This window comes from Choloepus didactylus, chromosome 2, assembly GCF_015220235.1.
Source record: "Choloepus didactylus isolate mChoDid1 chromosome 2, mChoDid1.pri, whole genome shotgun sequence".
Lineage (NCBI taxonomy): Eukaryota > Metazoa > Chordata > Mammalia > Pilosa > Megalonychidae > Choloepus > Choloepus didactylus.
In genome coordinates, this window is record NC_051308.1 from 233296293 (window position 1) to 233312597 (window position 16305).

Below are 16305 nucleotides of genomic sequence, written 5' to 3' on the forward strand. Positions count from 1 at the left end.
TTTGGTGAACTACATATCACCATTGGAGACTTCAGGGTCCCCGAGACAGATGTTCCCAACTCTTGTTCTCTAGCTCCACCTAAGAAGGTGGCATTTTCCTCTACAATGTAGCTGACATTCTTGGTCTTTCTTAAAAATGCGCGTTAGTATTTTAGAGGATCTGAGAAGTCCCCCAAGTAAGAAGCCTGTTTAACCTTGTTTAAGCCGGAACTGTTCAAACACTTTTGACCTTTGGAATCCTTTTCTTTGTGGAACTGCTTGGGGAACCAGTATTCCAGAGAACACCCTTTAGGAAATGCTGCTGGGGGTTAAAGTGTGGGTTTTTGGATCCAACAGGCTGTGGTTCAAATCCTATTCTATGACTTGGCAGATTTTGGACCTGGGGCAGGTCATTTTGCTTCTCAGAATCTCCTTTTCCTCAGGGTGGTCGAGAGAATTAGGGAAATTGTGGGTAAATATGTGTGTGGTTAATTCTCTGGTTTTGCCCTGTGTCCAGACCCTGCGGTGCCTTTCCCCCTCAGCGAAGCTGTCTATGTTACAGTTTCCACGTAGGCTGCAGAAGCAGAAGTAAGTAACAGGGTTCGTGGAACCTTGATTGAATTTCCCCTGAGGGAGCCCCAACCCAGCAGCTGATGCCCCTTCACTTGGTGCCCTCATTGACCCTGGCACAATGGATGACAGAAACACCCAGGCATACACGGAGAGTAGGACTCAAGCTCCAGGGGCCCAGCCAAGTCCCACTTGAAGACCACCAGCAAGAGGGCTAGTGATGAGCCCACCATATTAGAAGTCAGCCAGGTAGGACTGACACCTCATGTTCTGACCCTCCCCCTCCAGCTAGCACCTTTCCCCTCCCCTGCCTAGGCTTCCTCCTCTACTGCTTTAAGACTCTTCCAGCTTCAAGTGACATACAACCCAATTCAAACTGGACTAAGCAGGAAGGAGAATCCATCAGCGTAACTGACAAATCCAGTGGTGGACTTCAGGTATGTCTTGATCAAGGTGCTAAATGAGAATCTCTTGGCTCTGCCTTCCTCTCTGTTGGCTGCAAGATAACAAGGAGTTCCCCAGCCACCCAAGCTTACATCTTCCCATCTTACATCCTTCCATCTTAGCATCCTCAGCAGGATGAGAGCCCATTTGTTAACAGCTAAAGCAAGTCTTTAATATTGCTGTCATCGGCCCAGATGGTGTTCACCTTCTCAACTCTGAACCAGTCACCGTGGCAGAGGAGGTAGCCTAGAGCTCCTGGCACACTGAAGCCAGAGGTGATGCTCAATCAGCCCCAGTGAGCCCCGGGGGCTGACTGAAAAAAGGAAAGTTCTTACAAAAATAATGCTAGCTCTGTTAGAAGAGATGCTGGGTGAGCAAAAAAAGAATTGCCTACTTATTCTACTAGGACCCCTTTGTGGCCCCCAGACCCCCTCATAACTTTTATTTCCCCCTGACAGATGCTCAAGGCTCCCAAACACCCCAGCCTGCATCCCAAGCTTCCATCACACCTCTTGGTCTCTTTGTCAAATATGTTTCTGTTTGAAAGTGCCAAGTAAAACATGAACTGAGGAGCACAGAGAAGACTTCTCCTTCCCATCCAGTTTCCCTAGGGCTAAAAATGTCACCTAAATATTCAGCACCCCCTTGGAAAAAGTATTGCCCTTTCCCTGTAGCCTCTGTTATAAAATGTGGCTTCCTCTGGGGACAGTGGGGTGGCCTGGAGGGGAGGAGTCTTAGAAGGAGGCTGGGGCAAATATTCAGGGCTTCTTTCACCCACACATTCATTTATTCAACAAACATGGACTGGGGGTCCCAGTCCTGCCACGTAACCTTGGCCTTGGGCATGTCACAGCACCCCTCTGGGCCTCGTGGGTTTCATCTGTGTTACCATGAGGACTAACCAGAAGGCAGCTGGCATGGTCCCTGCCTTGCAGAAGGTGCCCTGTTATTGTGGGCTGGTATCAGAATCTGTCTTGATAACAACTGTCTTCAGTTAATTGAGCCGGGTTGTTTGGGCTTTGCTGGCTCTAAGTCACTGGCTCAAGGTCACCGGACTGGGGAGTGATAGACCCTGATGGGAACTGAAGCCCAGTTCCAGATCCTGGCATTGTGGAAGACCCCTCTCCGGCTCTGAGGCCCCCCAAGGGGCTGCCCTTGGGGCGATGCGCTCCTCTCAGGCCCCCCATCCGGACGCTGGGTTCATGCCTGAGCCAGCCGGTGCTGACCGGCCAGGCCCCGCACCCCAGCCTCTCTCCCCCTGCCTCATGGCTCCCCATCCCCTCTCTCCAACACCTTCCCCTGTTAGGGGCAGGCTCAGCCCAACCCTGAGGCCAGGAGGATCCCAGGGAGATGTGTGTGTGTGGGGGGTCCCTCCAGAATGGGTACTTGGGCCAGCCCTTGAGCCAGCACCAGGGGCATCTCTGTTCCAGGTCGTGTTTCCAGATGCTACAGAAATGGGAGGTGAGGAGCAGCCCTCATCTGCTCCAGTAGGGCCAGAGTTGGGGCCTGGCCCCCGGGGAAGCATCAGAGGCGGGGCCTCCGGAGTGCAACTCGGAGGAGCAGAAGCCTCGGGGAGGCCCAGGGTGAGCTGGGGGCTTCCTAGAGAGAACCCCCTGGGAGGAGACAGAGGGGAAGAGAGAACTCCCCAGCACCCTGCACTTCTCCCTTGGAGCAAAGAGCACACCAGACAATTATTATTTACTGAGTTAATATTAGAATGAATAAAAAAGAGTCTGAGAGACATAGATACAAAGATTTACATGGTATTATTGTTATTAATTCTAAATATTCTATATATTTCAAAACTTTTCTACGGTGAGAATATTCTTTTTAAAAAGAAAATCAAGGAAGACATATAATGAAAGACCTGGGTAACAGGAATAGTCAAAACTACCCAGCATTATCAATTAAAGTTGCTGATGATAAATTATACTAAAAAGCCAGAGGAAATACTCCAGAATATTAAAGTGAGATCAGATAGACACGGATTCAAAGCCAGAGTCATCATCATTAGCTTTAGGACGCTAGTCCTAAATCTCTCAATCTCTCTGAAGCCCAGAGCTTTCTGATTTTTCTCTTTTTTTCTGAAAAACAATAAATAGTACCAAAAAAAAGTAAATTCTACCTCCCCTAAGCCTTGCCATCAAAGTGTCTGCAATTTAGGGGATCGGTGTCAGTGTTCGTTCCTTCCCAGGAGTGCCACGGAAAAGTATGAGGCTATAAAACCATGCCCTGGTCTGGGGGCGGAGGGATCCCTTTGTCCGATCTCCCCAGGAAGAAGCAATCATCCTGGGACTCCCAGAAAGGGTCCTGGGGGCCGCAAACGGGCCGGGATCCGGCCAAGCCAGGGAGTGAGCTGGGGTCGCCGGGCCCGGAGCAGGAGCCTGAGGACAAGCAAGACTCGGGGACCACGAGAGACCCAGGCACCGCGGAGGGTCGGCGCCCCGAGAGCTGCCAGGTAACCCCTGCGGAGACCCCGGCAGGAGGGCGTGGAAGTAACGGCCCCCGGAAGAGGACGCGAGGGAACCCCCACTTCCGGTGCACCTGCGTTTGCTCCGCCCCGTCTCCCGGAAACGCCGATCACCCCGTCTGTGCCGGCCGCCGGGATACTGTGGGAGCCTGCGCTAGTCTTGAGTCCACAGCGAGCATTTAAGGCATATTTCCAAAGGGAGCCCCGCAGCGTCAGTGGAAGTTGGGGGAACCAGGAATTCACTGTACAAATAAAATTGGATTGTGTTGGGTTTAAACAAGCTAAAATGGGATTCTTTATGCTAGGATTTCCTAGAAGCTGTTAGCTTCCGAGCACAGCCGGACCTCACTAGAGATGGTTACAATACATTGCCTTTTCCAGATCTGTTTATTATGCCTTTTTATCTAGTTTTATTTTAAGATTGAGTTTCATTTTTTTTTAAACAGCTTCAATGAGGTATAATTGACATACAATTACTCACATTTAAAGTGTAAAATTTTATGTTTTGACATGTGCACACCAGTGGAACTATCACCACCATCAAGAAAAGGAACATATCCATCACCTCCCAAAAGTTTCCTTTTGCCCCTTGGTAATCCCTCCTCCCACCACTCATCCCCGTCCCCAGGCAACCACTGATCTGCTTTCTGTCGCTAAAGATTTGTTTGGAATTTTGCATAATTGGAATCATACAATATGCATTCTTTTTTTTTTTTTTTTTGGTCTGGCTTCTTTCACTCAGCATTATTATTTTCACACTCATGCATGTTATTTTGTAATACTTTATTCTTTTTGTTGCTAAGTAGTATGCCATTGTACGGTTTTACCACAATTTATTTGTCAGCTTACTTATTGATGGACATTTTGGCTGTTACAAATAAAGCTGTGATGAGCACTCGTGTCCAGATCTTTGTATAGCCATATGTTTTCATTTCTCTTGGGTGGAACGGATCATATGGTACGTGTTTGTTTAACTTTTTAAAAAATGACCAAACTGTTCTCCAAAGTGGTTGCACTATTTTACATCTCCAGGAGCAATGTATGAAAATTCCAGTTGCTTCACATCCTTGCCAAAACTTGTGGTCAGTCTTTTTAGTGTTAGGCATTCTAATAGGTATGTGTTGGAATCTCACTCTGTGTGTGTGTTTGTGTTTCATTATTAGAGAAGTTGTAGGTTTACAGAAAACTGATGGTCATGGTGGTTTTAATTTGCATTTTTCCTAATGGCTAATGATATTGAGCACCTTTTCTCTGTCCTTATTTGCCTCTGCTGCATATCTTTGGTAAAGTGTTTAAATCTTTTGCCTTTTTACCCCTTTCTGTGTTTTGTTTTGTTTGCATTTTTGTATGAGATATATCTCACATACCATAAAACTCAGTGGTTTTTAGTATATTCACAGAATTGTGTAACCATCACCACTATTTCCAGAACATTTTCATCACCCAAAAAAGAAACTGCATGGTGCTGTCAGTAGCACAAAATTGTGAATTTCGTTAGCACCACTGAATTATATACTTGCAAGTGGTTCAAATGGAAAATTTTCTGTTGTGTTTATGTTACACTAGGTTCTAGTTTGCTAATGCTGCCAGAATGCAAAACACCAGAGATAGATTGGCTTTTATAAAAGGGGTTTATTTGGTTACACAGTTACAGTCTTAAGGCCATAAAGTGTCCAAGGTAACACATCAACAATCGGGTACCTTCACTGGAGGATGGCCAATGGTGTCCAGAAAACCTGTTAGCTGGGAAGGCACATGGCTGGCGTCTGCTCCAAGTTCTGGTTTCAAAATGGCTTTCTCCCAGGACGTTCCTCTCAAGGCTGCAGTTCCTCAATAACTGTCACTCTTAGTTGCACTTGGGATATTTTTCCTCTCTCAGCTTCTCCGGAGTAAGAGTCTGCTTTCAATGGCCGTTTTCAAACTTTCTCTCATCTGAAGCTCCTGTGCTTTCTTCAAAGTGCCCCTCTTGGCTGTAGCTCCTCTTCAAAACATCATTCATAGCTGCACTGAGTTCTCTCTGCCCATCAGCTTATTTATATGGCTCCACTGATCAAGGCCCACCCTAAATGGGTGGGGCCACGCCTCTATGGAAATATCCAATCAGAGTCATCACCCACAGCTGGGTGGGGTGCATCTCCAAAGAAACACTCAAGGAAATCTAATCAAAACTGATAATGTCTGCCCACACAAGATTACATCAAAGATAATGGCGTTTGGAGGACACAATACATTCAAACTGGCACACCCTAACACAAATTTTTAAAACCATCGAACTGTACAACACAGAATAAGCCCTAATATAAACCATGGACTTTAATCTTATAATTATAGTATTGGCTTACCAACTGCAGCAAATGGACCACACTAATGCAAAATATTAATAACAGGGAAACCTGCATGAGTGGTGGACACATGGCAACCCTGTACTTTCTGTATGATTTTTCTGTAAATCCACTATTGCTCTTAAAAAAAAACAAGCTCCATACCCATTAGCAGTCACTTCCAATTTTTGTCCCCTTCCCAGCCCCTGGCAATCACTAATCACTTTCTATCTCTATGGATTTGCCTATTCTGGACATTTCATGTAAATAGAATCACAAAATAAGTGGTCTTTTATGTCTGGCTTCTTTCACTTAGGAAAATGTTTTAAAGGTTCATCCATGTATCAGTGCTTCATTCCTTCTTATGGCTGAATAATATTCCATTGTGTGGCTATACCACCTTTTGTTTATCCATTCGTCAGCAGATAGACATTTGGGATGTTTCCACTTTTTGGCTATTACAAATAATGCTGCTACGGACATTCATGTACAAGTTTTTGCATGTACAAATGTTTTTATTTCTCTTGGTTATATACCTAGGTATGGAATTGCTGGGTCATACAGTATCTGTTTCACTTTTTGAGGAACTGTTTTAAAAGCAGCTGCACCAGGATCTATATTTTCTAAACAATTTGATTTGTACAGTTTGTTCAAACACCATAATTACATGGAACTTTGAATAGGAAGTGAGATCTGGTAGGTTTGTATAGGTTAGTGTGAAATAGCAACACATACCAAAGTAATTTGGGCAGAAAATAAAAATACATATGCAGGCCCCCCTGAGGAGCTGGGGGAAAATGCGGAGGTGTTGGGTTTCCTCACCTGGACTCTTGCTGATGTTCTCACAAACACGGAGAACTGACGGTTTGGTATACCAAGCCCCCTATCTTGGGGCTTGCTCTTATGAAGCCCTTTATTGCAAAGGAGAGGCTATACCTCCTTATAATTGTGCCCAAGAATCTCCCCCTGAGTACCTCTTTGTTGCTCAGATGTGGCCCTCTCTCTCTCTAGCTAAGCCAACTCGGCAGGTGAACTCACTCCCTCCCCACTATGTGGGACCTGACTCCCAGGGGTGTAAATCTCCCTGGCAATGCAGGATATGACTCCCGGGGATGAATCTGGACCTGGCATCGTGGGATGGAGAATATCTTCTTGACCAAAAGGGGGATGCAAAATAAAATGAAATAAAGCTTCAGTGGCTGAGAGATTTCAAATGGAGTCGAGAGGTCACTCTGGTGGACATTCTTATGCACTATATAGATAACCCTTCTTAGGTTTTAATGTATTGGAATAGCTAGAAGTAAATACCTGAACCTATCAAACTCCAATTCAGTAGCCTTGACTCTTGAAGATGATTGTATAGCAATGTAGCTTACAAGAGGTGACAGTGTGATTGTGAAAGCCTTGTGGATCACACTCCCTTTATCTAGTATATGGACGGATGAGTAGAAAAATGGGGACAAAAACTAAATGAAAAATCAGAATATTCTTATTCTGATTCTTTCTGGTGTAAGGAAAATGTTCAAAAATAGATTGGGGTGATGAATGCATAACTATATGATGGTACTGTGAACAGCTGACTGTACACCATGGATGATTGTACGGTAGGTGAATATATCTCAGCAAAACTGAATTTAATTAAAAAAAAAAAAGCAGCTGCACCATTTTTTATTCCCACCAGCAGTATATGAGAGTTCCAATTTCTCTGCATCTTTGCCAAGACTTGTTATTATCTATCTTTTTGATTATAGCCATCCTAGTGGGTGTGAAGTGGTATGTCATTGTGGATTTCTCTCCTCCTCTCTCTCTCTCCCAAAGGAAACTCTTTTTTTATTACAGAAATTGTAGGTTTACAGAAACATCATGCATAAAATAGAGTTCCCATATAATACCCTAATATTAACACCTTATGTTAGTGTGGTACATTTGTTACAATTTATGAAAACATTTTTATAATTATACTGACTATAGTCCATTGTTTGCAGTAGGGTTCACTGTTTGTGTTGTACAGTTAATTGTGGTTTTAATTTGTATTTTCCTGGTGGATAATTATGTTGAGCGTCTTTTCATGTGCTTATTGGACCATGAGTATGTCTTTGGAGAAATGGCTACTCAAATTCTTTGCCCACTTTTAAATTGGGTTGTTTGTTTTTTATTGTTCAATTGTGGGGGCTCTTTATATACGTGGCCACTGGACCTTTATCAAATATATGATTTCCAAATATTTCTCCCATTCCATGGGTTGTCTTTTCGCTTTCTGCCCTTTCACAAAAAATATTGAGTTGTTTACTTATTGTCATTTTGAGAGTTCTTATACATTCTGAATATAAGACCCTTAGCAGATACATGATTTGCAAACATTTTCTCCCAGAAGTTAATTTTGATGAGTCCAATTTGTCAGTTTTTTATTTTATGACTCATGCTTTTGGTGTTATATCTTCAAGATTTTTGCCTAATCCAAAGTCACAAAGATTTTATCCTGTGTTTTCTTCTAGAAATATTATAGTTTAAGGTTTTAATTTAGTTTAGCTTTAGGTTTAGATTTGTGATCCATCTTGAGTTAATTTTTGCATATGGTGTGAGATATGGCTCGAGGTACATTTTCTTTGCATTTGGTATCCAGTTAGTCCAGCACCGTTTGCTGAAGACTGTCTTTTCTCCACTGAATTTGCCTCTTTACTGAAAATCAACTGGTGCGTCTATTTCTGGACTCTATTTTGTTCCACTGATCTATTTACCCTTATTCTAATACCACATCGCCTTGATTATAGTAGCTTTCTAATAATCTCTAAATCAGTTAGTGCACCCTTTTCAAGAGTGTCGTGAAGGTCTATGGTTCTTTGAAACATCCCTTGAGCAATCCCAGTTAAAGGGGCTCAGGCCCACTTTTTCCGGGCTCCCCTTCCACCTCCCTAGAACAGCGGATCGATTGTGACTTTGGGTTGGCCATGCCTCCCCTGGCCTCAGATTCTTCCTCTGTCAAAATGGAAGCGTGCCTGAGCTACCTTGTAGGGGTGCTGGGAGAGCTCAGCAAGGTGATGCTTGCAATGAGTGATAACTGGTGTCCCGGTGAGGGTTATGGTCACCTGGAAGCCAGGATGGGGGTCCCCATGCTTGGTGTCCTTGTCCTCTGCAGGACCCAGAGGGTCAGCCAACCCCAGGTCACCAGGCAGCAAATGGGTCAGACACAGCACAGACAACAGAGCCTTGTTGTACCTCGGACAGCTGTGGGCAGCCACTGGGAGACAAGCCCCCCAAGGAGGCAGGCACTGCACACATCGGACCACAAGGGGTTCTGCCAGAGCTGGGTCCCAGGCCACATGAGGACAGTGCCCAGGAAGCAATGCCTCTAGTGCCCACAGTGACCCCAGAGGAAAAGACAGCTACCCCCTTCCAGCCATCTAAGCCAGGACCTAAAACATCCAAAGGGTAAGTCAGCCTCCAACCCCACCCCCTGCTCTGCCCCTGCCCCCAGCAAGGTTGGGCTCCGTTATAGGGGAGATGAATTCTAGGCCCGATTGCCCTCACCTGATGTGGGACCTTGGGCAAGTCATGCCCACTCTGAGCCTCAGTTTCCCCATCTCTAAAATAGAGAGCTAGAATAAATGCCCTCTGAGGACCCTCTAGCTCGAATTCTTGGTTCTGCGGGTCTATACTTTGAGGGCTTATCCGCATGTGGGGATGTGAGAGGATGGGGAGCCCTTCTGAGATCAGAAGGCCAAAGGGGTGAAGCTGGGGGCTGAAAGAAGGTGGGTGTAAGGGGCCAGCCCCAAGCTGAGCCCCTCCCCCACTGGGGGTTTCTTCCCTGTTTAGGGGAGAGGCTATGGGGACCCAGCGAGCACCAGGGCCTGTTTCTCCACCAGTAAGTAGGGTCAGAGTAGGGATGGGGACAGGGTATATGAGGGAATCAGGAGGAGGAAGGGGACAGAGGCAGAAGTGGGATGGTTTTTGGAGTCAAACTGGTGAAGGTGTGACTGTGCACCTGTGTGTGCATGGAAGCATGCGTGTACACGTGTGTGTGTTTTAGGTGGGGGTCAAGGATGCTCTTAAACTCCGGAGTCCTTGAACTTTTTCCACATCAGCATAAGTTTTCTTCTACTCCTTTGTCTTCAGCCACAGTCACAGAATCCAAAGCTTCCCCCAAACCTAGGAAGCTTCCCAACCCCGTCCCACCGACCCACCCACACTCCTACCAGCTCTGCCACTTCTGAACTCTTTGACCTGACCGGGCCACATGTGAGTAGCTGTCAGTCATTATCATACTCTTGCCAACAACTTAGGGTCATCTGCCCCTGTCGCTTTCTGCTGTATTCACTGGCAAAATCCTAATCCTAGCTAAACCCAACCATCCACTGTCTCTGCATCTGTACCTGAGCAGCTCAGTATGGTTGACGGAAAACCTTGCCTTGTTCCACTTTCAAGCAATGACCACTAGTCCCAGGTGCTTCTGGCAATCCTCTGCTCTTCCACTGGCCATGTCCGCCTCCTCCTCAGCTCCAGAATGTCATTTCATAACAGCCGCCTTTGTGCCCTTTTCTCCGCTGATGATCAAGCCTCATGTATCACTGAAAGACAAGAAGCATCAAATGGGAAGAACCACCACGTCTTCCCACCCCCAAATCCACCGCCCTTCCTGCAACCGTGGAGATGTGTCCTTGTGCCCATCAACTGCTGGACCCTCTATGCCTCGTTAGCACCCCCATCCCCTCTCCGCTTCCTGCCCTCCCTCCTACATGATTGGTCTCCCCATTTCTACAGGCCCGTTCCCATCAACTAACAAACATGCTTTACCATCCTAAAAACCAAACAAAAGCCCCTCTCCTGGCACACACTCCACCACCACCCCCTGTTGTGGCCTCATTTCTTTGCTCTTTTTTACAGACTAGTTCCTTCAAAAAGTTGTTCACATTTACTTGCTCTACTTTGTCTTTCTTCCACCCATCCCAATATGAGACCTATTATATGGGTCTGATTATTCTCCACTTTGCAAAATCACATGGAAAAGCTGTCCTTACACATCTCCCCATGGCCAGAGTTGGACATGGGGGCTCACTCCCTCCTCCTCGGGACTGGACAGCCCCCTCTGTCCTCTCCGACGGCACTGGCTGCTCCTTCCCATTCTCCTTCGGTGCTGCCTCTCCTTCTCCATCCTCAGCGCTCTGATCAACACCCACTCCCTGGTGATCTCACCCAGACCCTCTGATGATCCCCAGGTCCGTTATCTCCAGGCCAGACTTGGCTACAAGACTCCAGACTCGTATATCCAACGCCCAACTGACTTCCCCTAGGATGGCTCATTCACTTTTCAAATTGAACATGGCTGAGAGCACATCTGGTTCCCTTCCCCCCACATCCATTCCATGCACCCTGGTATTCATGCCAAGCAGCTGGAAACCACCCAGCTAGATTCCTTTTCCCACACGATGCAGCAGCAAGGCCTACCCAGCACTATCTACCAAATAAATCCCACATCCATCCCTTCCCTCCACCTCCTCTCCCATCACCCTGGCCCAAGCCTCATCCTATTAGAATAAGATCCAAAATCTTCACCAAGACCCATAGGCCCTATGTCCAGCCATTCTGGGCTGATTTCCATCCTGTGAATATGCCAAGTTTACTTCTGCCTTAGGACTTTTGCACTTGCTGATCCCAAGCCAGAAGTTCTGCACACAGACTTCCTCACAGCTGATTCCCCGGAGTCATCCAGGCTTCAGCTGAAATGCACTTTCTCAGCAAGTTCTTCCCTGGCTGCCCAATCTCAAAATACCTGTCAACCGCAGTTAACTCTTTCACATTACCGTGCTGTATTGTCTTTGCGGTACTTTCTCTGACTTGATCTTATTAATTTGCTAAGTTATTATCTAGAAGGTGAGTTTCATGAGGACAGCCACTCTGTTTTATTTACTACTCTATTTTCTGGGCCTTAAACCATGCCCAACACTTAGTAGGTACTCAATATGAATTAGTTACATAAATGAATGGATGGGAATAATATGAGGTATCTCTCGGGTCTGATAAGTCAGAGGAGAAATAAGTAACATTCCTTGGGCGTGCATTTCCTTCCCCTTCCACTCCCCGACCACGCACACAGCCTGGCCTGGATATCGTGGGGGGAGGAGAGGAGAGTACACAGTTCAATTCCACAAGTAGGTACTGAGTGTCTATGGGGCCCTTGGGCCCTGGGCTTAGAGGCAAAGGGCAAGGAAAGCAGGAGGGGCACCCTGTTCCCAAGAATCATAGTGGAGCTGACAGGACCAGCTCTGGGGCCCTCATAGGCAGTGCAGCAGGCGCTCAGGGAAGGATGGAGGAGGAGCACAGACGTTAGGGTGGACAGAATTTGGATGGAGCCAGGGAGTAGAGAGGGCAGCCAGGCAGCAGGCCTTGCACCAGTCAAGGTGCAGGGATGGGAATGAACAGGGAGCCAGTCGTGACGCTGGAAAGGTGGGCCTCGGGGAACAGGAATATTGGACATAGTGCACGAGGTGGCTGGGAAGCCAGGATGGGCCACGATATGATGCCTCCAAGTCTGGATTAAAGTGTTTGTACCTGGAACTCCAGTGTCCCTATGAACGCTTTGCACAAGGCTGGGCCTAAGAGTCAACACTCGACTAGGAGCTTGCTGAGGGCAAGGACTTAAGCAGCCCTGCAGGCCCGTGACAGTGAGTAAAGGTTGCACAGATGGAGGGAGGGATGTGTTTGAAGGTCCTAGGGAGCCACTGCAGGTTCAGGAGCAGGGCAGTGACAGAAAAAGAGCTGCACAGACATTATTGGTCCAGCAGCCTGCACGGGACACGTGCCAAGCAGAAGGAGGCTCGGGGAAGGCAGAGGGAGGAACCCAGGTATGTGAGGGGCTGAGAAGCTGGAGGGAACAATGTGGGGGTGTTGGCATCAGCCTTCACCCACAGAACTCATGCCAGTGTCTAGAATGGGGAAGTTCTAAGGCAGACCTCAACCCCTGCTCCATGAGGCTCAGAGTCTGGACCAGAGACAGGGCCAGCGGCTGGGGCTTCAGCAGCCCTGTCCGCCCCCTGAGGGACCACGGGAGAGGTTGCTGACGGGGGACTGAGCCCCCACAGCTCATCACAGTGAAGTGGGAGTCCCCAAACAGCTTTTCATGTTTGCTTGCTTTTTTTAAGCCTGACAGAAACTGGGCATTTGCTCTCAATTAAGGAAAAAATCAAAGGAGTTTTTGGGGGAGGAAAAGTTGTGTCTCTCTTCTGGCCTGCAGAACCGAATACTCAACTTTAATTATTTCCATCACTCCCATTTGCCAAGCACTGACTCTGCACTAAGTGATTTATTCACTTTGTTGTCTTCTCAGATGACAGGGAGAAAATTGAAGGAATCAGAAGGGAACTCCTCCCCTTCTTTAGTTAAAGCAAATTGATTGAAGACAGTACACCAAGCAGGGGTGTGGCCCTGGGCACTTAACAACAACTGGAGCTTGTGATCTAGTTGGGGGAGGGAGATTAACATGTAAACAAATAAATACAGGGTGTCAATATAGTTAACAGTAACACTGAGGCAAATCAAGCTGGAGCAGAGGGCAGCCAGTGATTCGGGGGCGGGGTGGGTATTTTGGAGACGGTGCTCAGCAGTGGAGGAGGTGGCATTTGAGTTGAGAACTGAAAGACAAAAAGGAGGGAGCCTGGAAGTGGTGCTTGTCAGGACCAAGCCCAGCAGGGAGGCCAGAGGAGACGGCAGTGGGGGGGCATGGGGGGGGTCAAGGGTGGGGGATGAGGACAGATGGGTGGCAGGGCAGATCGGACAGGGCCTTGGAGGCCAAGGTTGTGCGGGGCTGTGAAGGCCAGGGTGATGGATGGAACGAATTCTAAGGGTCATGAGAAGCCATCGAAGGGTTTTAGGCAGGAGAAGATGACAAGATGGAGGTGAGAAACATGCTGACACAGCGCCAGGTGGATAAGGCCAAGGGCGGGAACGGGGGCTGCACACTGGACAGAAGATGGGATGACTTGGTCCAGGGCACCGGCAGCGGAGGTCAAGAGAAGTGCTCGGCTTAGCATAGCTTCTAGACGCAGTGCAGACGGAACTTGCTGATGGGCAGCGTGATGGGGAGGGGGTTGGAGGCAGGGGAATCAGAAGGGGCCTGAGCAACAGGCGGTGCCGGGAAGGAGTGGGTGAGGAGAACCCAAGGCTCCGCTCTGGACTTTTCTAGACCTAAGAAGAGACATCTGGAGTTCAGGAGGATGGCAAAGGCAGGATTGGAGATGTAAACCTGAGACAGTCACGGGCAGGAAAATAACATCTAGGGAGAGAGTGAATAGAGAGAAGGAAGTGTGGGGACAATCCCTGGGTCTCAGCAACGTTTAGAAGTGGGACACGAGCGAGGAAGCTGCAGCCAGTGAAGTCCTGGGAGCCTAGGGAAGAGCCTTTCTAGAAGGTGGAGTGGTCATCTGTGTCCAGCCCTGTTGAGGGGCTGACCAGGAAGGGGTGGAGAAGTGACCAGGGCCTGGGTCAACGCCCCTTCAGGGGATGGTGGGCGAAAGCCTGATTGGGTATGGGAGGAAAATGGAGACCAAGTACAGAAAACTCTTTCAAAGAATTTTGCTATAAAAAGGGACAGAGCATTGGGATGGTAGCTGGAGGGCCTTGCAGGGTCAAGATTTTATTTTTAATAAAAGGAAGATATTTTAGTACATTTATATGTTGATGGAAGTGATCGGTGGAGAAAATAAAACAGATAATGCAGAGAGGGTGTGTGGCGGGGACGCCACTTTTGATTAGGAGAAAGGGCTGCCATCACACCTGGGAGGAAAGGCCTGAGCTAGGGACCGCCCATCGCTGTAAGGGGAGGGAAGGCAGACCCGAGGGAACAGGTAAAGGAGGTGGCTGGATTTGCTAAATAAATAAAGAGTTTATTGAGAACTGCATGCTGGTTTCTGGGTAGACATGGACAGAGGGGCAGACATGACACTTACCTTCTGCTCAGGTGCAGATGTCGGGTGGGAACAAGGCCATTGTAGGTTGTGCTAATTGCGGTGGAGGAAATAATCATTGGGCTGGGCTGTGGCAGAGCCCAGGTCTGCTTGGAGACCTCAAGAATTAGTGAGGGGTGGTGGGGGGTGGGACATGGGATTGGAGCCCAGTGGGATGCATGTGCGATTAGGGGTCCGTCCTCTGGGGGCTCAGAGAGGAAGGGGGCAGTATGTGGGGCCTCCAGCTGGTGTGTGGCTGGGAGATGTTCTGCGGGACAGTTTGACCGGCTCCCTCTCCCCTGTCCCCAGGAGATGAGGGACGTCGGAGAGAGGAGGGGGCCGGACCGCGCTCAGAGGCAGCCTCAGGAGCCCTCAGCGGTGGCAGGGACCCCAAACCTTGGGAATGCCTGGCAGGGTTTCATGAGGTGCTTGCTGGAGGTGGAGGAGGAGGAGGCCATGCACCGGAGGGCCTCGAAGGCCCGGGCCCTGCCCTCCCGGAAGTCCCCCAGGACCCTGACGCTGGGGCCCGCCTCAGTCCCTGTCGGCAACTTGGCCCCCAGCCTGCCTCTGGCCTTGCCTCAGACCCCAGCCCCGGCCCCTGCTGTGGTCCCACCCTGGATCCGGCCGCCTGCCTCTGGGCCAGTCCCGGCCCCCATGGGAGCCCCCGTCCCTGCCTCGGTGCCCGGCTCCGTCCTGCTGGCCTCCGCCCCGGAGCTGGGCTGGAGGAGGGCAGAGCTCTCGCACCCGAGCAACGAGAGGAGCCTGAGCTATGCCAAGGCCCGGTAGGACCCCCACCCACTCACCTCGCACCCCTCAAGGAGCCCCACGCGGTCAGGGCCCGCAGCCCGGTGTCCCAGGCTTCTCTGTCAGACTCTTGTCCCTGTCACTGCACCTGTCCCTTCCCTCCTGCGTGTGCCCCTCTCCTCGCTTCTGTCTCCTCTCTGCATCTGCAGCCGGCCTCCTCCCCTGTTTCTGACCCTTTCCTCCTCCTCCCTCCCCCTCTTCCCCTCCCCTCTGCCTCACTCCTGCTCCCGACCTCTGACCTCTGACCTCTGGTGCCTCCCCCAGGGCTGTTCCCATGACCTCCTCCCCCAGCTCCCCCTCCCTGTCTCCTCCTTTCATGGCAGCCTTGGGACACGGGTGGGTGGCCGGATGTGTGCCCCGGGCTGGGGTTCTGTCCTCGCAGGCAGGAGCAGGAGGAGTGCAGCCTCCTCAGGTTGTATCAGAACTGGGAGGAGAGGCTGGAGGAGCAGCTCACGCTGAAGCAAGAGGAAGGTGAGAGCAGGCCCAGCCAGGGAAGCCCCCGGGCCGGGGTTGCGGGGAGCCGGGCAGGTGGGTTGGGGGAAATTTACAGATCCCACTGCTGCCCCCCAGCCACACTCCCCACAGTCCTGTGAAGGGACCCAACCTGCTGTAGGCCTGGGGAGACAGGGCAGCATAGAAGGTGGCTGAAGCTCCCAGGCCACTGGGCAGTGGAGCCAGAGCTCAGCTGGGCCCTGTGATGCCTGCCCAGTGCTCTTGCCCCATTCGAGAGCCAGCTGGGAAGCCAGCCCTGCAAAGCACTTTGGAGTGGGGCCTTCCACTC

At 49.4% G+C, this 16305-nt stretch overlaps 1 protein-coding gene across 1 annotated transcript in view; it reads left to right on the forward strand.

The window, feature by feature from the left end:
• Positions 1–670: 670 nt before the first annotated feature.
• Positions 671–16305, forward strand: part of SPATA21 (spermatogenesis associated 21) — a 55161-nt gene continuing 39526 nt past the window's right edge. Inside the window, 10 exon segments of the mRNA XM_037810437.1 lie at positions 671–737; positions 740–798; positions 2424–2510; positions 2512–2576; positions 3268–3620; positions 8701–8819; positions 8921–9213; positions 9598–9646; positions 15030–15502; positions 15907–15995. Coding sequence (XP_037666365.1) covers positions 671–737; positions 740–798; positions 2424–2510; positions 2512–2576; positions 3268–3620; positions 8701–8819; positions 8921–9213; positions 9598–9646; positions 15030–15502; positions 15907–15995 — 1654 coding nt within the window.